The 24,169-nt window shown below is 38.4% G+C and overlaps 1 protein-coding gene across 2 annotated transcripts in view; it reads right to left on the bottom strand.

Annotated features, from left to right (window-relative positions):
- The window catches only part of LOC127631839 (roundabout homolog 2-like), a 555,763-nt gene that overhangs the window by 67,628 nt on the left and 463,966 nt on the right, over positions 1-24,169 (bottom strand). For both annotated transcript variants that reach the window (XM_052110211.1, XM_052110210.1), the window contains exons 5-11: positions 20,415-20,572; positions 19,866-19,986; positions 19,209-19,347; positions 11,467-11,603; positions 9,693-9,704; positions 6,340-6,464; positions 4,823-4,994 (exon numbers count right to left, since the gene is read on the bottom strand). In XM_052110211.1, coding sequence (XP_051966171.1) covers positions 4,823-4,994; positions 6,340-6,464; positions 9,693-9,704; positions 11,467-11,603; positions 19,209-19,347; positions 19,866-19,986; positions 20,415-20,572 — 864 coding nt within the window. The remainder of the gene's footprint in view (positions 1-4,822; positions 4,995-6,339; positions 6,465-9,692; positions 9,705-11,466; positions 11,604-19,208; positions 19,348-19,865; positions 19,987-20,414; positions 20,573-24,169) is intronic.

A 24,169-nucleotide genomic window follows, 5' to 3' on the forward strand; every position in this document is an offset into this window, starting at 1 on the left:
AGCTTTCTGTTGTGTTATCCATTTGTTTTAGCATAGGACAACAAGAGCATGTTCATCATTAAAAGTGTCTGGAAGCATTAACATTGTTAGTGCAGTGTCACGTGTGGCACAGAAAGCTAGAGGAAGCCATGATTTCCCTATTCCTGGATGTAACAGGGTTACACGCACATTTTGTGGTTGCACCACAGGGCAGCTTCTACCCCCAAAACATTTTTGGAAAATGGGAAAAATGCTGAGTCTTTGCTTCTCGAGATCACTGATGTGGCAGAGAGGTGGTTTTGAAGCTTCCATTTAGTGCTTGTGTTCCTTCATTTAGGAACCAGAGCTTGAGTAAATTTTAATGCATTACCATACATCCGAGTGTGGTTGGGAAAAATGCCTCATGCTGGTTGCAAGAAAGTTTCTCTGAGGGCATAGTGATGGACTCATAAACTGTTTCTTAAAACTATGGAACCACCATAGTACAATGGATTATTTGCTCTGTGTCGTTTGACTTGGGTCAAAATGGTCACCCTTTTCTGGGTGACCATGAAAAGATTTGCATCCATAAATTCAAGGAATGCTGCTTAGTTCAAAACAAGTAAACCAAAAGATAACCACAGAAATTAATTTAGATTTGTCTTTTTTTTTTTTTTAAACAAAGTTAGTGTTTAATGTAATGCACATACAGTACAATTACATTTTATTGGGAAATGCATTGCACTGGGATGAACGTTAAAAGGCACACTTTTGAAAATACCCATACATAAATATGATATATGGCCTTTTACGAACATATATACACCAATCAGCCACAACATTAAAACCTCCTGCCTAATATTGTGTAGATTCCCATCGTGCAATAGCATTCTGAGATGTTATGCTTCTCGCCACAATTGTACAGAGCGGTTATCTGAGTTACCAACACATTCTCACACCCCAACTCGTCACATACGGACGCTCGGGCAGGACCCCTTGGCGTCGCTTATTGACGCCGGGTGTACCTTTGGCGTCGTTTTACGACGCGTCCGGTTTGGAAACATAAAAAACCGGTTGGAGGGCCATTGTAGCGTATTCCTTTTGATTTTTATTGATCGCGGAGGAGTTACTGTAGACCTTGTCACTTCGAATCAGTCTGGCCATTCTCCACTGACCTCTCAAACCAGCCCGTCTGACACCAACAATCATGCCATGGTCCAAATCACTGAGATCACATTTTTTCCCCATTCTGATGGTTGATGTGAACATAAAATGAAGCTCCTGACCTATATCTGCATGATTTTATGGATTGCACTGCTGCCAGATTATTGGCTGATTAGATAATCGCATGGATGACAGTTGGTGCCAGATGGGCTGATTTTAGTATTTCTGTAACTGCTGATCTCCTGGGATTTTCACGCACAACAGTCTCTAGAATTTACTCTGAATGGTCAATTAAATCCCTAAAAAGTAAGAGAGTCATTGCATGCTTTTAGAACTTAGCGAATGATGGGCATTAGGATACTGAAGAAATCTGCAGAATATTCTGTGGGTGAAGATTCCGCACAGATCTAGTGATAATTTCTGATGAGTGGGAATCCAATGACCCTGAAGAAGCTCTAACCATTTATTCCTCTGACTAATAATAATACAATAATAACATGTGTGTGCTGTCCCCATGCCTCTCTGAGGACACATTAATTAGCAGGTGTGGAACAATGAGAAAAAGCCAGAGGGTGCTAATTACGGTCTGCACCTCTAATTCTTAAATACAGCTTCAAACAAAGCATCTTCCATCCCTCTCTCTCTCTCTCTCTCTCTCTCTCTCTCTCTGCTGTGCGTTAGAATTTGTCACATTCTGTATAAAGGATGGTATTTTGACTTTCCAAATCTCCATCTGAATGCCTCATTTTGGTTCAGGGATGAAGAGGTGCCATCCTAATTCATCAACGAGGATTACCCTGTGCCAAGGTTAAACCTCAGAGTGCTTTGCCTGTGCATCCATCAAGCCAGAGTAAGCCCCAGAGATGCATGAGCAGACTCATTGAGTCTGACGAAGCATAATGGCTGTATTTGGATTAAAACTGCATCCTCTGGTGGAATGAGTCTTTCAGTCTTTAACTATATTAATCTGTTGCATTTCCACTAGAATGGGCCGAAGTTCTTTCAAATCGGCCAGATCTCAGCTCAGCTTATAGGACACACAGATGAGGCGGACGTTTCAGAGAGTTCCCATTGGTTTCTTAACAATCCTACAGAAAACAGTTAAGAAAAGGCCAGTTCAAATAAAGATATGTTCTCAACTAATGTTCATATTCATGTAATTGAATGAATTGCTCTGCCTTCGATTTTCATTTCTGGCTAACATCACAAAGACCGCTTGGTTTGAAAACAACCCCTCCTCATCAATTCACTTTTCTCAAAATTGTATATTAAATGTTTCTCACAACCTGATTTACTCGTAAACACATCAGATTGCTGAAGTAAAATGAATCGTGAATGGCATTTCACATTGACTTTAAAGATCTGGGCTATTAACTGAAAGGTTGTTTGAAACCTGCAAGGGTCCATCATCGTTGCGCCCTTGAGCGAAACACTCAACCTCAGGTTACTTCAGGTGCACTAAACCTGTAATAGGTGTACTGTAAATCAATTTGGATAAAACGCATCTGCCAGATGACTGTTTATTTATTAATGAAACCAAAAACAAAGAGTGTATTGTAAGTGTAAAAGATTTCAACTGTGGTTGATTTAACCTGAGTGTCCACTTAGGCTGGTGGGTACGCGTTGTGTGTTTAATAACTATGTGATTCGTGTGTGTCAGTCTGACATGATGGAGTGCTGTTCAGCTCAGAGGAGAGCTGCGGACAGCGTGAAGGCCTTGATACCGTCTGGCACCAAATATTTTTCATCAAATCTCTCCTTGAACCTGTCCAGTGCTCTCGCCACCTCAATAGCCACTAAATCACTCTCTTCCTACAGTGCATGTGTGGCCATGACCTCCGTCTCTCATCACTTCCTGTCACCCTCCAAAACACTTCTCGAATGCTCCATTCTGAGACAGAATTGTTTGGTGGCATTGTCCATGAATAGAGTACAAAATAAGTTTTTCCCCCTTTTTCAAAAGATGTTCAGAAAACTCCCAACATCCTCAAGGGAGTTTTATTTTTTATATTTAATGTTTGTGAGGTTTGCCATTTTTGCAACCCTATTACCAACATTTGGGAGAATTGAATACAGTTTATAACACTGATTTGTTATACAGTTTATGTATCAAGAAAAAAATATTAAAAATAAATAAAATAAATGCCAGAATTGGTAACAAAAGTACGTTTTACTGGCTTAAAAGTAAGATTTAAAATATGTCTATCACTCAAAAGGGGCTTGCTAGTTTGGGACCAAATGCTGCTTTGAAGTTACTGAAAACTTGTATTTCCCATATATTAAAGAACATGTTGATCATTGATGTTTGATAATTTGTTCTTACAAATACTTTGGAGCTATTAATTGGTAACATGGTTGAATAGTTAAGCATGACAAATGCCTTTAATTCTAACGTTTCTGTAAAAATTGGGAAACGTAGTGAACTTATTTAATTGCACTCCCACCATGCTGCATGAATGGTCAAAATGATGTTACTTTAAAAAAGTAATGGAACACCAATGTGCACCCTATTCATGGAAAACATCTGCTCGGGTTTGGGTAAAATGTTGAAGACGAGATTTCATAATTTGTATATTTTGCTGTCAACTACAGCAGCTGTCACCTTGTAAAAGATTTACATTTTACTCTTAGACTGAAGATGGAGTTTGAAAGTTCACACAAACAGATTTTTTGCTTCTTACTCCTTTAAAAAAAAAAATATATATATATATATATATATATATATATATATATATATATATTTTTTTTAACACTCTTACACAACTTTCAACACACTATTGTTGCCAAAGACATTTTTCCATCATCAGTATCTGAAGTTTTCAAGGACACTTGTTCTCTCTCCCTTCTCAATCTAAAATGAAGTTTTCCTGCTGTCGGAAGAAGTTCACAGAGACGTGTTCCTGTTATATTCAAACACGAGCAGAATTCAGGGTCGTCAGGCTTGCTAGTTATTGCACATAGCGCGGCTGAATCAATGCAGCATGGAGAGAGCTCAAGGCCAGATTCCAATTCAGCTCTTAATGTGGATCTAAAGGCAACTGAAGTGGTTTTCTTATTACAATTATCTTTCTACCAGTGGTTTTGTGTAGGGGAATCGAGGACTTTGTTTGTGAAGGATATAAAAATTGTAGGCTAACTTTTGATTGAGAGAAAATGAAAGAGAGCTGAAAGGGAGGGTGGGATGAGAGAGAGAGAGAGAGAGAGAGAGAGAGAGAGAGGGGGTAATAAATAGCCTTATTCAGTTAAACATAACCAGTTAAAAAAAATACATTAATTGTATTAATTAATAATCAGGGAGGGTTTGGAAAATACAACAACAACAACAACAACATATTAGCAAAAAATCACTGGTAGGGTTTAATTAGCTAATTTTAATAGATATTTACTGTATATATAATTAAAATATATACTGTAAATTTTACAGTAGGAACTGAAATTAACATATGAAACACATATTATAATGTGAATATTATAATATTTAATATATATAATATTATAATGAAAAATAACATTTGTGGCTGCAGGATGATCTTTAAGAAGGAGCTGAAATGCACCATAAAACCAGATATAGCGAAGACAAACAAATAACAAAACAGTTCTGGAACTATAACCCAAAAAGCACAGAAGAAACATTGGCTAACCAAGAACCACTTCCACATTCCCGAAGCCCCGTCGCGCTCCGGTCTGCCCCACTGCTTACCATCTGTGACTTCAAGCTGGGCTTTGGCCAGGATGCTGCCTGCGACTGTCAGGGCCTGGCAGATATAGTACCCTGCGTCGGCCCGCTGGACTGCGGTGATGGTGAGATCTCCACTGGGCGACACAGAGAATCGACTGTTGGGTTGCTGCGGTTGATTTGGAAACAGTAGGTTCTACACAAACGAAGCAAAGACAAAAAAGTATTTAGGAGAAATTTGCTTGGAAACTGCAGTTCTTGAATTGTTTGGGCCAAGCTGTTATCTCTTTTAATCAAAGCTCTCTAGAGATGACATTCTTGTATTAGAGCAAGCAAATTATCACAGTATAATCAACACTTTCCTAAAGGAATTAAGACGGCTTTACTTTCATTTTGAAAATTGCTTGACACAATTGCTCACCGCCGAAAGAGCTTATGCTAACAGTTACGCTAACCCTGACTGTGTATCCCTGACTGCAAGTATCCATAGTGTCTAAATGACTTCCATAATTGCTCTGGGCTGCGTTGTTTACTCACTATGTCTGACATGGCTTTTGTGTTTGAAATGAAATCTGTTGTAAAGGGAGGCAGCCAGAAGATTCAAAAATAATGAACCACCAGCGGTCGTTTAGACCATTTGCTAATTACAGGAGATAACGAGAGGGGTTCATTAACGGCCTTCATCAACTGAGGCCTCACATCCACCTCAAGGTTTTATATCCTGGAGATCTCGCCACCCATCCTTTAATTTTTTCTAATTCTCTCACTCTCTCTTTTTGAGATGAGTCCTCATAGGTGACCAACAAAAAAACGAAAGGCATTAGCCGGATTCAGTTACCACGTAATGACTTTAATGCTCCAAATTCTGCTCCAAATGATGTTATTTTTTTCTTTCTTTCTGGCTGTCTTTTTTATTTTAATTAGCCTCTCACAAATGATAGATGCCGGGTCCATTATCCTCAAGTGTGTCAGAGAGGCTTTTTCTCAGCCCTCATAACTCAATAACTGCTTTAATTTTGCCTTTTGCTAAATACATTCATATTTTACTTAAAGGTGAAATGTGTAATGTTCTCAATGTTAAAACACTTTCTCGTATCTCAGCATATTTTGCAGTTACAAGCCAGGTTCAAACCCTCATTTCACACATAATAAACTCAACTCTGTGTGCAAATCAATAAGCCATAGTTCCAACAACTATTTAAATGTGATTTAGGGGTGGGCGATATATGCAACAAAAAAAAATTCGGTAAATAAAAATATACTGTATATTACGACATGCACATTTTCACATTTGAAGTGATTCAAAACCTAAGAAACAATAATGAAAGTTTCCAAGACCAAAGTAATTGTAGACCTGATATGTCCATTGCAATGAAACTTTATCAATTAGATAATTAATTATCGAGGTAACGTTTTATAAATTTTATCTCTTCAGCATGTGCAATACTCTAAAAATGTCTACCATTGAACACATGTCAACCAGTAAATCGATTTAAACTGTATATCGCCCATCCCTAATGTGATGTGTAGGGCATTTTTACCTGGCTGCCCTCTTTCTGCCAGAAGACCGCCGGCTGCGGGTTCCCTTTTGTCTCACAGGGGAAGGTGGCGGTGCGTCCCTGTGCCACAATCTGGTCTCGCGGCCTGATCACGAACTGCGGAGCGGCTGAGTCAAGAACCGAAAACATGAATGTTACACTACCACCGAAACACACACTCTCAGATACAAAAAACACACTGACACACACACGCTAATCACTGGCAGTCATAGGAAATGTCAGGCACCCACAGGCAATGGCTGCCAAGGACACTGAGACAGAGCTTCCATGCATCAGCCCATTTCTGACAGTATTCAACCTCTCAGTTTATCTGTTTGCTTTGACCACAAACAGCAAGGAGGAACAGCAACAGGAAGCCATTCATCCAGGTGAGGCCATGGTTGGCAGTACCGAATGAATGACAAACAGCTTTCAGGCATGGTCACAACATCAGAGGGAGGGGTGGATTCATTCCGATTAGGACACATGGAAGAGAAGCTACAGTATGTGAGGACACCACACCCTGAACCTGCACAGAAACTATCACCTGTTGTAAATGATAACAGAATTTTCACTTTTGAGTAAACTAACCCTTTAAATGGCCTACTCTATCCATTTGAAGAACATGAAGTAGCTCATACTCCATATTGAACCTTGCCATTGTTATCTTATTGCAAACTGTAAAATACAAGCAAACACCGCAAGCTGGACACGGTTGGAAAACGTCAAACATGTTTCTATTGAAATGGAAGTCATCCAGCCAACTGGGTCAAGTTCTCACAGAATAAGATTTTCATTTCGCTTTATGCGTCACACTTTGCCAAGTATTTTAACCTCTCAAGTCACACAGCACAGAAACCCAGCTAACATTCATGCAGAGCAAATTCAAATAAACCAATTAAAAGTACCATCTTCCTTACTTTCCCTGTCTAACCTGACCTTAAAATGACATCAAAATTCAGAAAGAGAGATCCAAACTTTCCCCTTGACATTGAGTCACCTATACTTTCTCCTTAATGAGAAGGTTAGGGCACCAATAGTCAAAAAAAGTTGGTTTCTCTGAGACTTCAAAGGCAAGAAATGGCAGCAGGAGCATGTGAGAAGATAAAATGCTATTCCAGAGCAGTAGCACTTACTGAAACATTAACAGTTGGGTTTAAATGATATCGCTAAGGTCTTTTTATTGAAAACATTTTGTATTTTTTTTGCTGACCTATATAAAAGATAGATTTGCTTCTGTTAGCAACTCTGGACTACAACCCTACAATCAATCATTTAAGCCAAAAAAGCAAACACAGTATGTACTACTATTAAAAAAATTATACTTTGCAGTCATGAGGTACAAAACATGTTGAGATATTGGACCAAAAACAACAACCATCATGAAAATTGATAATTTTGTTGTTGTGTTAGTTTTAAACTGGCAGCCACAACAATAAATCTAGTCGCAGGACTCCAAGCAGTTCAGTTCTTTAGTGGGGGAACCATTACTCATGGTACGCCTATCTACAGAAGAAAGGGGACTGACCGCAAAAAACATTTTGCCCTCTATTTCGATCTCTAAATGAGCCCCGGTACAGTTGGTGCAGCTGGCAACTGTGGACAAGGAAAGTCTGAAAGTGTTTGTGATTTATGTGGCTGATCCCTCTTTTGTCAGGCTGTACTTGACTAAGGCTGACACATTCGGGCAAGTTACAGATGGTGGCAGATTTACAGGCTTCCCAATCTGGGCATGCGGTGGCATGGGCACTTCTGTGAGTTTGGGCGTCACACTAAGGCTTTAAATCACAGTTTGGCCCAGTTTCATTCTGCTCTAGAGCTTTCTTGCACAAGGCACGAAAGATGGCTATTTACTGATGCCACTCACTCAAAGTGACTGCTTAATGACTTGGACACACCACTTCATCATGCAGTTGAGTGTTAAAGCCCTCTTTGGCTGGCATTGTGGGAAAGGGTGAAAACACACACTCACATACACATACACAGACCTAAGTGGCTATTTTAGTGATATTTTAACTTCTCATATACACAATGGTTTTCACACCAAGATAATAATATTCACTATAACCAACACCTTTCCCTTCGAATGCCCTATTAAGTCGGTTCTTGACAAGATTTGCCATATTTGAGGGACATTTTTAAACATTTGGCCCTGACAGGAATTGACAAACCTGTGCAGACACTAAGGCCCCAAGCATTTTTGTTACAAGCAGGGTTATAATGAGAAGAACAAATCTTGTCTTAAATAAACTGTGATTAATTACATTCTTGTATGTTCTTTATGTCCAATCAATGGGATTTTTCATTGGATAAAATCTGCTGGGTGGATGCAGCTTTCTGAGAACTGAATGGCTGGGCAGCTCCTATATTCCATTAATGACTGATAACATCTGTCCTGTGTTAAGGAAAGTTCACAACTAAACAAATCCAAGAGCTGTATGTAAACACTAGCAAACATATATGAGAACAGGAAACACACGTGTTCTCTCTCAGATGGAAAAAGCATCAGGAACTGATATGAGAAAATGAAGACCCTCTGAAGTATTTGATTAAAAAAAAAAACACATACTGATTATTCATAATATTAAAAACTCAGGAATTTTTAACTCTGTCCATGGCAAAATGTATGTCTTTATAGATGGCTGTGCTAGTTTTAAGGGGAAAATGCTGTATTACAATCAGTGGATGCCACAAATCTTTGAGCAAAACACACTCAAATGCACAAACACACACACACACACACACACACACAAACACACAAATGTTGGTCTACCTATCATTATGAGGACTTTCCATAGACATAATTATTTTTATACTGTACGAACTATAGATTCTATACCCTAAACCTAACACAACCCCTAAACCAAACCCTCACAAAAAACATTCTGCATTTTTTAATTTTTATAAAACATAGTTTAATATGTTTTGTAAGCTATTTAAATTATGGGGACACTATAAATGTCCTCACAAACTACATTTATAGCATAATAACCTTGTAATTACCAGTTTGTAACCTAAAGAATTGTCCTCGTAAACCACATAAACATGCCCCCCCACACACACACACACACACACTTAATAAGCAATATTGGCAGAACTATCAAGATACAGCCTTTTAAAAGAGGTAGTTAGTACATCCACAGGTTAGAAAGGTATCTGGTGCTACACTAAACAGTACCTGAGAAAGTACATAAGCATGGGAAAGGGAGTAATGAAACATCATTATGAACCACAACAAGGTTAGTTCAAGAGTTGAGCCACTGCTGTGCATGTGTGTGCAGCAGGAAAGGAGGACGAAGCACAGAAGGCAGAGGGAAAACATGCATTATGGAGGAGTGACTGTGATGGGTACTTACCAACAGGGCGGGCTGAAGACACAACAATGGTGGAGTGAAAAAAAAAATATTCAGAAAATGAACAAAATACAGACACACAAACAGAAAAGACAAACAAAGAAGAAAGTGAAAAGGAAAACAAGTAAGAACAAAATAAATCAAATTCAGAATGAACAATGGTAATGTGTTTTTGGGCATATCATTTCAGCACAGTGTTGGTGGTAGAGACAGATTTCACAGCAGAGATGCAAGGAGAAGTGGAGATAACATTCACATTGCATAGTTCCCTACACCTTTCACTTGAATCTCTTAAAATGAGCAATTCTAATCTGGATAATCACCACCTTGTGGCCATGTAAGACATAATCTTTTTTTATCGTGTCAGCAATGTATTGAGTTTTTGCTGATTATTGGTTTTGCTGATGTATTGGTTTTGCTGAGAAAAACAAAACCAATAGTTCTATGCTCTTTCCTCCTTGACAGGTGACTCTTTCCATAAGAGGTCATTACATTTGGGGGCTTGTCCGGGATACAATTCGAGCACTCTACTATGAAATCTGTTTCACCTGCATTAATGAAGTCTATATATACACAGCCCTCGGCAAGGAAGTTGAACCAGCAAGACAGAATTTGTGAGCAATATTGACGGAATGGTTGAGAGAGAGAGAGAGAGATAGAGAGAGAGAAGGATCGAAAGAAACCAGCTGACAAAGAAATGCACCGTTCATATTTAATGCAGTAGTTCAGCTGTCGAGGGGGTTGATGCCATATTGACATTGAGGAGCAATCACGCTCAGCGCTGTCCTCTCTTTTCTTCATTCTCTCTCTCCTTCTCTCAAAAGCAAGCCTTTGTATAATCCCTCCACTCTGCATCTCCACACATCCCTTCATGGCTGAACTCTGCCAGCTTGTAAATCCCACTTTTAAAAGGGCTGAAAATTGACGTTGGTTCCCATTGGTGGTATCTGCCCCCTCATGAAGGCCACCAAAACCCCCCTGTGAGATTTTAAAGCCCTCCATGGAGCATCTAAGCAGTTTGATTTAATGTGGTGAGGAGAGAAGGTAAATGGAGAAGAGGTAGAAGGCGAAAGAGGGAGATTACTGTGGGAGGAAATAAAATTATTAACATTGCCCAACCGGGCTGGGCTTTGCGAGGTTGGTCTGCACCAGTAAACTGTGAAATAGTTTTGCTGGTTTGGGCTCCAGAGCCATGGTGGAACAGTAGAGATAATGTGTATGTGCAGAGGGGGGTTGGTGGCCTCCATTCTAGGGGGTGTAAATAATAAAAAGGAATCTTGCTCAGGGCAAGATCAACCCCCACTTAAATTACACTTCAGGAGTTCATTTGCGGCCCATCAGGAGTTTATCTCACTATGTTAGGCAGAGACTAACCCAAAACACATTATGGTTGATTTCCAGTTAAGGGAAGCCTTACAATAGTCAAATAGCCCAGATCAGCACAAAAACAATGTTGGGTCTCTGTATGACACTAATGTTAGGTTTTGTTTCCTTCTCGAGGAAAAGTAAATGAAATATAGATTAGTAACTCTCTCAATAGTGGGCAAATTACCAAATATATGCTTCTGATTCATATGAAAGGCAGGGTTAGGGTTAACCCTGCCTTTCATCTAACCTTAACCCTAACCTAACCCTAACGTTTTGAAAATCTAACATTTTGAAGCTTCAAACGTTGTGACGTTTGGCTCCCTCTTGTATGCCACCAAACCCCTAGTGTAGTTTTGAAGATGTAAGCAGTGTGATTTAACCTGCATAGGGGTCTCGGACATTCACTGACCTCTAACCGTGAGGGTGGCGGATGCCTCCATTTTGCCCACTCGGTTCTCGGCCACACAGGTGAAGGTTCCTTCATCCCCGGCTACTGCCTTCTTTATCCTCAGCAAAAAGTCCTCCTTGTCATATTTAATATCATACCTGAAATACATATGAACAGAAGATTGTACCAAATTACATATAGAGAAAGTGGGGTTGAACATTAATAATCTGGTATTCTTTTCATTTAAACCTGGAAACAAACAAAGCGTTATTGTTTTGGGAAGAAAATGTTAACTCCACCATTCGAAAGGTCAGATTTACTTGCTTCCATTGAAGCACATAAAATGCTTTTTGGCACATTTACAAATCATGCTGGGATAACATCAGGTTTTACACAAACTTTTGAAGTCTATGCCAGCTCAAGTGCATGCTGTCATTTAAGCAAAACAGTGACACACCAAATTCAAATAACATTTTGAACTCAACATTTTACTCAAATTGTCCTGCTGACAGTATAATTTAAAATAGAACTGGACACTGTATCGAATTAGAAAAATGTAAATCAAAAGCATTTTCAAAAGTGGACTCAGACTTTTGAACCCCACTGTATTATATGAGTAATTTCATCCCATGGAGTAAGAAAACAAATGGGCACCAGCTCACATTTCATCCATGGTCAATGTTTAAATAAGCAGCAAATGTGGAACCATGACACTTGTGTGCCCATTAAAATTGAGAGTGCATCATAGCAGAGGTTATTTAGAATTCCAGATGAGATAAATCTAGTATATTCAGAGGCACAGTAAAGAAAAAGCTAAGACAGCGCAATATCAATTATTCAACAATGACACACTCTACAGAGAAGGAGGAGGCTTTCAACTGGAACCACAGATGCTTCCAATATTTATGAGACATCCAATGCATCCGTGTGTTGTGTGTGTGTGTGTGTGTGTGTGTGTTTCTGTATGTATGAGAAGGAGGAGTATCTCCAAGCTAATCATAGAGACAGGCCGATTCCAGGTCAGAGAGGGATCTGAGATGTTGAATCCAGTCTTATTGATCTCCACCTCTCTGGCAGTTCCCTGGTACTTCAGGAGGACAATGTACTGGAGACTGACAGCCAAAGGTGAGGAGCTGTGCGTGAATGTGTGTGCTTGAGGTGAAAGTGTGGTTGAGAAGTTGACAGGCCTTGCAGATTGGTCTTCTTTATAGTATGTTGCTTTAATTGGGATTTCTTGTGTATGTAGGAGCTGTGTCATGGCAGTATTTGTCTGACAGCTAGACAACACTCTGTCTACTGTCTGTCACTTGAGATCCACCTTTCCACCAGAAACAGGGCTGAGAAAACATTTGGCAAAGTCGACAGGATGATCCCTGATGCTGGCTACCAATAAAACCATCACCATTATTAAATATGTTGCCACAGAAATTGTGGCATTCTTAATGTGTGAGTCACTTTGGACAAAAGCTACAGCTTGACATTTAAAGGAATGCTCAGAGTTCAATAAAAGGTCAATTCATTTGACAGCATTTGTGGCACATTGCTGATTATCACAGCAAATAATTTAGACTCATCCTTCTTTTATAAAAAAAAAAAAGCATTTACAGTGGAGGTGAAGGGTCAATAAACCAGTCAAGCAGTCAATAAACGTAATCATCATATGTGTTGACATGGTTTTAGTGTGATAAAATTGCAGACAAACATTATCTGTATATAGTTACATGTATATCCATTACCTGGATTAAAGGGTTTTGTTGCCATGACAACAAAATTGTAATATTGGATACAACTTTACAGTAATTTGTTATTTGCCAGTTGGCTGCAGGTGGTTTTTGGTGGAGGGATATGCTAATTTGAGAGAGAAATTGATTGAACAAATAATTTAAAAATGCAAGGTGAGACAGCGTTTATCTATTATGTCACCTGCAGCTGGAACCAGGTCCTAGAAGAGGTCAGGTGTGGCCCAACAATAGCCACATTTAAATCCAGACCGAAAACACACGTTTAACTGTGCATTTATTCACTGAGCACTGTGCACAGTGAATAAATGTATTATTTTTCTTTTTTATAAATGTTTTTATTTTTGTATTTATTACTTTGGTAACACTTTCTATTAAGCCCAAATGTATAATGTATAGTAAAGGCATTATACATGCAATATACTGCATTCATGTCTCATAACTTCTCCTATTCATATATTTACATAATAGTATAATGCATTATAAAACAAGCAACATCCGATTTTAATGCTTTAATGAGGTAATATAGTTCATTCTATAAGTGTTGTATAGAGTAAACAGTCAATAGACTTTATGACATGATCATATTATAAGTGGTCTTTGCCTGCTTTAAGTTACAAAAGCAATATCTTCTTATAAACAGCAATGACATAAACTTTTAACCTAAAATGCATTTCAAGTCAAACATGAAATGCATTTTTCTGATCAATTTTAACCTTGAAGCTTTACAAGAGTTTTTTGTAATATCTCAAAATGTACACTGAATGTGTGTTATTTTGTATTTTGTGCATGGGTAATGTATATAATTTCTAGCATGACTTGAAATGTCTTATAGCCACTTAAAAATATATTATGGATGTTTATAAAAAGACATTGCGTTTATCACTTTACTTAAAGCATAACTATTACATATATCACAATTACAGTATATACAGTATAATACATTATAACTTCTGCAGATAAAATTGGATGTTGCTTGAGTTAAAATGCATTTTACTCTAAGGTATAACTATGAATAGGTAAGTATTATAATGCATTATAAATGTGGTTACAATAAGTTATTAAAAGTAATAACATGTTATAAGGTGTATTATGAGTCATTACTAATGCATTATAATGCCTTTACAATGCATTATAAATATGGGCTTCATAGAAAGTGCTACCATTACTTTTTATTCTTGTTTATTTGTTCTTAATTGGTTTTGAAATGTATTAAATCTTGTATTTTCTTTATTATTTTTATGTAAAGCACTATCAATTGCCATAATGCATGAAATCTGCTATTTAAATAAACTTGCCTTGCCTTGAACAAATATCTGTGTAGTTATCATGAGTCATCAATATTTTTGCTCTGTTTTCACTAAAGAGAAAGACATTATATTTTAAGTCTGTATATCTGCTTAAATATTTTAGGAGTGCACTAGCATACAGGCTTCATGGACTAAAAAGCCATAAAACTCCAATTTATATTTTTAAGGACTTTTATTGGTTTTGCCCTCCTGCTTGATATGAGCTCTGAAGAAATTCACAAATGTTTGCTGCTGTCAAATCGCCAGTGCGGTTCACATTTGGTAGGTGTAAGATACAAACTCATTAACTCCTCAAACTAGCACCACGCCATTTGGAACAGACTTTCACGGAAACGCTGAGCTCCAAAGTACAAATTAACTAGGAAAAGACACTCAGAGCTGTGTCTGCAAATGTTTACACCCCAAATCTGTCAGCAATACACCCCACATAATTTGCATATGCATGCTTTTTAGAGGCCAACAGAGTGTACTGTACTCCTCAGCATTGCCTTTTTCCATGTGAAATTGCATTCTGTTGCTAATAGAGAACAGATTCTGCTCTCAGAGGAAGCACAGCGATAGAGCTACTGTTAATCTGTGTGTCTGTGTGTATGTGGCAGTGGCTTGTTTTATGCAATATTTAGTGTTAGTGGTTCAAAATCTGATTTGCATTTGTTTATGTGGTTTCATTAGTCTCTCTCTCCCTCTTTCAGTCTCCAATCACGCCATACTTTGCCGAAGGCTCTGTCAGTAAGCTATTTGATACATTGGTGTATTTAGTTCTGCAGTCATTCTCCTAATGCTTTCATTCAAACATTATTAGCTTTATTCCAGTTAACCTGACTTTCCCTTACAGAAGTTGCCACTTGCAACTGTAGAGAAGGTTTAAAGAAAGTTCCACTGCTCTTTTTCTATGCAATGAAAGCATACTGTGACCAAGGGCTGTCAAGCTCCAATATGAACAAAAAACTAGGACTGACCTAAACCTTAACCCTGACCTAACACTTAAGCCTAAATATGATTTGAAAGCTATGGCCGAGGGAAGCATTTTCAGTGAAGATGGGTTTAGAACAATATCATAGTAAATGGCACAGGTTTCCTTTTTAGGAAAAAACAAAGCAAATGTATAAATGTATATATATTTCACAGAGCAAAGGCTTTGCATGCAGACAAAGCATAAAACCATTTTTTTTACCTGTATCTTCTAAAATGTGTCACTCCCCATTGTCACTCCCCCTAATAAAATGACGTGTGACGAGTTAATGTGTAGCGCCACTTCTAAGCAAATACTTATCTGGGTGGCGCGCTTCTCTGTGTGATTGTATAACCTGAAGGTCAACTGGTTTCCAACCCGTTATCTACCAAATATGCAAGCTCTTTGAAGTCAGACATCTACATAATCAGTATAGAGAGAGGGAGAACGAGAAAAAGAGAGAGAATACAAGTGATTTTGCTCGACGGGCGATGGCTGAGAATGTCAAAATTAAAATAATCTGCTTCTTTAGAGTCAGGAAAAAAAAAAGTCCACCAGACATGTGTTTTGTCTAGTCTGGGACTTGTGCTAATTACGTTCCACATTGCTGTGAGTAATTTAATTATTAGATTGTCATTGTTTCTTTCTCTAAACCTAATTAATTTCTTGATATGCTTCTCAGAAAGAAAAGAGAAGAACCGTGTTGAATTATTACCTGACAGATAGTGATTGCACTGCTCGCTTGAATTAATTACTATGTGTGTTTTAGCTGACAGCTGAATAATGTAGATTAATCTAATTGTTTCTTACAAAACTAATAAACCAAAAAAACTCTTCACTCAAAAGTGCGAAACCTTCATTGACAACATTTGCAATCTGAAGAAAAGGAACATGGGAAAGTAATTATATCTTAATATTATGAAGTTGTACAGTTTCACAAACACAATATAGGATTGGAAAATAATAATAATGGATGACGTCAATTAACTAACAATGAAGTATTGTTAAAATATTAAAGGAACAGTTTAACCAAAAAAGTTTGAATATGCGTTGGTTGAAATATTTCATTCCGTTTCTCACAAAAAACTGTCACCCAATTTTGGGTGAACTCCTCATTTAGAAAGTATTGATCGAAAATAAACAAGGGGTGTGTTTCCCGTACAATTACGTAACTTGCTGTGTAACCACCACAGTACGATGCATTGATGGAGAAATTAACCAGCTATCACAGCGGTTTCCCGAAACTGTAGTAGCACATCCATCGGTCGAACCATGTGGGTTCATCAACATAGAGCTGTCGTTGATGCCCCGTTGATTACTCAGGGGGTGAACTTATAACTAAATACTAAATTATACTAATTAATTTAAACATATAGAACCCTCAGTGAAGACAAATGATGTCCACACAGCAAACTAACAAGAAACTATGCTTCTGACCACAAGTAAAAAGCTTTAGTTCCAAATATTCGTTGGAGCTACAGTTTCGGGAAACACCAAATCGTTGAACTATGTTGGTAACAATGGAACATGTGACCATAGATGGCTAACGATGCCTTTAGGAAACAAACCCCTGATTTGTTCTAGAGCTCACATAACAATCCAATATACTCTGAATAGGAGTAGTCTGAAATCTGTGCAGATATGGAGGATGTGGGAAAGGTACACAGAAATGGAGCAGTTTATTTTGGCTGTGTGTGCTTGTATGAGTTCGTGGCCTGGTGACCCGTACCATATCAGAGACAGGGGCAAACAAGCAAAGCATGATAGCACTCAAAAACCCAGCCGCTGCCTGCATCCTTATCTGTCGACTGAAGACACACACAGGCATGTTTGGAGCAGTCTATCTTTGATGCTGTTTTGATTCAATGACTGCTGATCTCTCAGACGTCAGAACTCTCTTCTTACTGTATATACTGTATATCATCACCGATCCAACGGAGACCTGGAGAGGCCTTCAAGCCACAGTGTATCGCACCTACTGTGAAATGTGGTGGAGGATCGGTGATGATCTGGGGGTGATTCTGCAAGGCTGGAATCGGGCTGAACCTTCTTTGTGAAGGACGCAGCAACGGTCAAGGTTATCCTGGAAGAAAACTAGCTTCCTTCTGTTCCCCAACTCTGAGGATTTGTTTTCTAGCAAGACAATGCTTCATGAAACACAGCCAGGCCAATCAAGTTGTGGATGGAGGACCATCAGATCCAGACCCTGTCATGGCCAGCCCAATCTCCGGACCTGAACCCCATTGAAAACCTTTGGAATGTGATCAAGAGGAAGATGGATGGCTCAAGCCATCAACAAAAGCCGAGCTGCTTCAATTTTTGCACTAAGAGTGGCATAAAGTCACTCAACGGCAATGTGAAAGACTGGTAGAGAGCATGCCAAGATGCATAAAAGCTGTGATTGAAATTCAGGGTTATTCCACCAAATATTGTTTCCTGAACTCTTCCTAAGTTAAAAAATTAGTATTGTGTTGTTTAAAAATGAATATGAACTTGTTTTCTTTGCAATATTCGAGCACTGAAAGTACTGCATCTTTTGTTATTTTGACCAGTTGTCATTTTCTGCAAATAAATGCTCTAAATGACCATATTTCTATTTGGAATTTGGGAGAAATGCTGTCAGAAGTATTTAAATGTTTCTCAAACAAATACCTATAAATAGTAAATCCAGAGAAACTGATCATTTTGGTCTGGTCTCTTCATTATTTCCAGAGTTATATATATTCCTTCATTAAATACATTAAGTACACAGTCTTGTACCTTTGTCATTTTGTCTGATTTTCAAATATCTTTTTTATTTGTATACAACTTTGAAATGGTGCAATTCACCACAGAGCAGGCAGGTTTGGTTCATGGCTCAGAATTATTTTATTAAGGATTTTGTGAAATACTTATGGGAAAAAAAATGATAAAAAAATAATGGGAAAAACGTACTGTGCAAAGTTTTTGTCACATGAACTCATCATGTTGGATTTAGGTATCATCTTAATAAAGAAGAAACGGCTATTTTGCGTTTTTTGTTCAATGATATGCATAAATGTTTTAACCATTGTCAGTTTGATCAAATAATTAGAAAAAAAAGTGCTTTGTTATAAACAACACATTTTTGTCAATCAATTGTCATTGAATTTTGTGTAGTAGGTCATCTGGGTATTATATGCATACAGAAAAAAGGGATACTGTGCATACATACTATATACTGCAAAAATAGTATGTTAGTATGCTATTCCAAACTAAGACTAAATGTTGAAAAAAAATTATTGTTTCCTTCTTAACTTGTCTTTCATCACTGAATTCGGTCCTAAATGTATTGCTTTTGACACAATGTATCTGGTACATGACTCATTTTTATTTTTTTTTTGTACTGCCTGAAGGGTGATCTTTGTCAAATACTGTTTTCATCATTTACTTCTCTCTCTCTTTATCACCACCAGAGTTTGAATGAAGAGGCCTGAGGCTATGTGACTTCTCTTTTTCCATGCCAGAACCTCACCTGCATTGGTCCACCTGCAATCTCACCTGAATATCTGTTAGCTCACCTGTTTTTACCTAAGGGCCTCAGCACGGAGAAAAAAAAAGCCTACCATTGAGGCCCATTGTGCAGCTCAAGCATATATTATCAGCAGGAGGGCCCCAGGACAGAGTTTTCTTCAAATGGACTTCAGCATGGGAATCAACACTTATGTCACAGGCTGCTTGAAAAGAGGGTTGAACTAATGCTTTTGATTGGCAGATGTTTCTGCCAGCATGTCCCTGTCTCACCTCCCGCGGGGGACGTCACTGTCATCTTTTTTCCAGCGAACGGAGGGCGGCGGGTCTCCTTGCACCTGACAGCGAAATTCCACTGCCTCCTCCTCCAGAACCACCTGGTTAATGGGGCGCCGTAGAAATGTTGGCCTCTCTAGAAAAGACACACAGATGAGAAAAGTACATAAGAATGACTCTTTCGGGTCCCCTTTTTCACCCAATTTGGAATGCCCAGTTCCCAATGCGCTTTTAAGTCCTCGTGGTCTCGTAGTGACTTGCCTCCATCCGGGTGGCAGAGGACGAATCCCAGCTGCCTCCACATCTGAGACCGTCAACTCACACATCTTATCACGTGGCTTGTTGAGCACGTTGCCACGGAGACATGATGCATGTGGAGGCTTCTGCAGCATCCACGCGCCCCACTGAGAATGAACCACATTATAGCAACCACGAGGAAGTTACCCCATGTGACTCTACACTCCCTAGCAACCGGGCCAATTTGGTTGCTTAGGAGACCTGGCTGGAGTCGCTCAGCACACCCTGGGATTCGAACTAGCTAACTTCAAGGGTGGTAGCCAGCGTCTTTACCACTGAGCTACCCAGGCCCCCGTCGTGACCCAGTGCTGACTCAATCAGACAAAAAATAAGACAAAGATCACAGATGATGCATACCAAACACGGTGACCTGGGCTGTCTCGCTGTCCCTCTCACCGACCATGTTGGTGCCCACGCAAATATACATGCCAGCATCACTCTTTCTCGTGTTTGAGATCATCAGCTTCCCACCACGGATCTGAAGAGGAATGCCACAACATTACATCAGTGCTACACATCCATCCATCCGTCCATCCGTCCGTCCTTCCGCCCGCCCGCCTCTCTCTCTCTCTCTACTCTCTCTCTCTCTCTATATATATATATATATATATATATATATATATATATATATATATATATATATATATATATATACACATTTATCTATCCATTGTTCATCTATTGTTTAAATTATCAATCTATCTATACATAGTTTAAACTATCTATCATCCATCCATCCATCGTTTAATTCACCTATCATCCATCTACCGTATCATTCATCCATCCATGCATGAAACACTTGTTGGCATTGCGTTTGACTTGTCTTTACTAGTTTAGTTTGGAAACATTTAGAAGTTGAAAAACGACTGTGTGTCTTATGTGTTTTACCCTTTATACGGTTCTCACCTTAATCCTGTCATCCTTCTCATCGATCCTGACTTTGTCTTTCTTCCAGTAGATGGTGGGTTCTGGGTGTCCACGAGGGGGGACACACTCCAAGATGGCTGGTTCTCCAGCGGCTACCACCACGTCTGTGGGGTTCTGTCTGAAATCATCTCGTAATACTGAGAGAGAAAGAGAAAAAGAGGAAAAGAGAGAGAATTAGCTACTCATACATTCACTCGTTCTTTAAACCATTTGCAAATTTAGTCATGCTTACAATCCCTGAGGCACACATAAATGTTCTTTTATGCTGAAACAGATGTCATTTCATTAAATCCTCTAAACTGCTAACACGCTCCAACAGCGTTTGAATGCTCGCTTACATCTAACAGGGGTGTGGAAAGACACCTGTTTGAAAGTCGCGCTAAGTATTTTAAGGTCACGGTGATGACAGACGGCATAAATCTTGCTGTGTGTGAAGGCAGCCATCTGCAGGAGTGTGTGCTTGTGAGTTTAATTTGATGGGGTGACTAAAAGAAAAACTTAATTGGACAATGGGGTTCCCAATCGAGAGAGAAGAACAAACAGAGAGAGAGAGATAGATTATGCCCTTCAGCTTTCTGTCACTCATATGCATTCAGTAGAGGAACACACACACATAGTCGGTGGGTGTGTGGCTAAATCTGTGCAAACTAATCACCCCTGCTCACCAATTCATCTCTACATCTATAACTAATAGCAATGAACCCAATACCGTAAAACATTCATAAGGTCACCTCATTATCAGCAATAAATAAATACAATGAATTTATCAATAACCTGTATGCAACATCTTCACATCTTAAACCCATCGTATTAATAAATAAATACTGTACAGCCTGATCTCATTAATATACATAGCTATATGTACATTTATATTTGTAACATTTAAACATATGTTATACATGTTTGTACGTTTGGATAGAAACTAAAACGTACAATATGGATGTTTGAAAGCATCTAAAACGTAGACATTTGTACATATTTACAGCTTTGGAAACCTCTAAACATAACCATATTTCAACAATATAAAAACACGTAACAAGTAGATTAACAGTATCAATAATGTTTGTTACAATATATTAATTTACATATATTTTAGAGCCGCTAATCCCACACCTAATCATAAACCTAACCATAACCATTTATTAAGCATATATAAAACAAGTAACAGTCAGATAAATGTAATCACAATAATGTATTTAGAAAAATGGCAAAATTCAGAACAAAAGTAGTCCAAAGGGAGATGCGCTGCATCCGATGTGCTCACTGATGTCATACAATAGCATTGTGTGAGTTGGAGAGTAGAATTAAAATGATTAATTGCTGTAAATCTTCTCCTGATGCACTCGCAGAATACAGCATGATGCAAATGGCCACGTGACACTTGAGAGCCAATGAGCATTCGACATCACTGACGTAAAACCGCTTGTCTTAATGCTTGAGGCAGAAATTTTTTAATGAAACCAACGTGGGTTGACGGTTACAGCGGGCCCGACGGCGCTATCCGGATAAATTCAAACAGCACATAGACACTTGTAGGTTTCTATAGGTGTTAATACGTAAAATGATGACATTTAGATGTACATCAGTACATCAATATTGTACGTTTCAGAGTCTAGTCAAATGTAAATAGTAAATGGTCTGCACTTATATAGCGCCTTTTTAACCTTAACGGTATTCAAAGCACTTTACACTATGACTCATTCACCCATTCACACACACATTCACACACGCAAGGTGCTAATCTGCCATTGGCTATGGGTGACCTGGGCATGGGGTTCAGTGTCTTGCCCAAGGACACTTCAGCATGTGGAGTCGTGTGGGCTGGGATTCGAACCACCAACCCTGCGAGTAGTGGCCGACCATCTGAGCCACAGCCGCCCCAAATGTAAGAGAATGTACGTTTGCTAAAACCAAACTTTACGTAAGAATACATACGAATGAGATCGCATTGTACTGTAGCATTGACTTAGCATAAGTGAGATAAAATTAGGTATTCGTCAAACGGTCTTGTGTTAAACGATAACCATTTACACAGCAGTAAAATTTGTGACTTTAAAGTAACTCAATAAAAATAATTAAAGATATATATATATATATATATATATATATATATATATATATATATATATATATGTATAGTTATAACTCTGAAATCTGATTGGATGAGCTACATTCGAGGCAGCTGTAAAATCGCCGAAACACAGTATACAAACCTGTGACTGCACTTCAATTGAATTGTGTATTTATTAATTGCACCAAATTTATTTATATCTACAATATTACCTATGGTCAGGCTAATTACTTATATTAACTCCCATACATCATTGCTAATATAAACACCCAATATGCTTTTCTATACATATGTAAATATGCTTATCCCACCAACAGATTCATCTGATTGGTCCACTGTTTTAAAGCTGACATTGATTCCCTGTGCTTTGCTTTAACATTTTTACTATTTTTTACTTGACACAGCCTTAGTCACCATTTGTTTTCATTGTACAGATAAAAAACGCAATGTAGGTGAATGGTGACTGAGGCTTGTAGCAGCCAATAATGTAATAACTACCTTTAATGTAATAACTGGCAATATCGTAACAACATTTTGAACAACTTTTTGCCCATAATGTAATAAGTTCATTATTGGCCGGGTTTATAAAAAAATTATAAAACATTTATTACATTATTGGCAGTTATTACATTAACGGTAGTTATTACATTATTGGCTGCTACAAGCCCCAGTACCTGACATTCTGCCTAACATTACCATTTGTGTTTAATGGAAGAAGGAAAGCCATATGGGTTTGGAACGACAAGAGGGTGAGAATATAATGAAATAATTTTCATTTCAGAAGACCTATACTTTTACATTTTGGTCAAAGAGTAAATTATTTTTAAGCATTCATTTAAACAAAGTGAAAACAGTGAAAGAGTAACACTGTAAAATAACTGTTGTGTGTCAAATTTCTAAACATCATGACTTTCTCTGGCCTCAGGGCGTGTTCAGACATCCAGTATGCATAATTACATTTTCATTCCTGCCTCAACTTTCAACTTACTTCCATCTCTCTCTCTCTCTCTCTCTCTCTCTCTCTCTCTCTCTCTATCTCTCTCTCTGGGAGTGATGTGCCTCTGCGATCTTCCATCATTAATATTTATATACCTGTATTTCTCCTCTCCCTCCCCCGCATGCGGGCAAGTGCAGCATCTGCCTGTCAGGCTGCAGGCTAAAGGAGAACCTTATCTGTAGAATATTCCTTTACCACCCGCTCCATCGCTCCTGCTCTTCCTTCAGGAGGATTGGTGGTGGAGGTGGGGAACGGGTGTTGTGGGCTGAATTGGCAACTCTGAAGCCTTTTTGGCGAGATTTCAATATTTTTGCCGTCAAGTCGAAGGTTTGCAGTGAGCGTACCATTTATTTAGAATTATAAAAAAGTAAAGGGTTGTTTTTCAATTAACTTTTGTGCATTGTGTTTGGTACATGCAAAAGCATGCTATATACTAATATACATACACTGTATATATATATATATATTAGGGCTGCAACGGTACACAAAATTCACAGTTTGGAGTGTAGGCTTCCAAATTGTTCCAAACTGCAGAGGAACAAATCTTATCAAGATAACTACGTGATAACACAAACACACCTATGGAAGATATGTCTGAATGCTTAATATGCTAATTTGTGCATATGAATCTATTTATGTTTACCCATCATGCACTATGGTGCTGGA

Source organism: Xyrauchen texanus, chromosome 38, assembly GCF_025860055.1.
Source record: "Xyrauchen texanus isolate HMW12.3.18 chromosome 38, RBS_HiC_50CHRs, whole genome shotgun sequence".
Lineage (NCBI taxonomy): Eukaryota > Metazoa > Chordata > Actinopteri > Cypriniformes > Catostomidae > Xyrauchen > Xyrauchen texanus.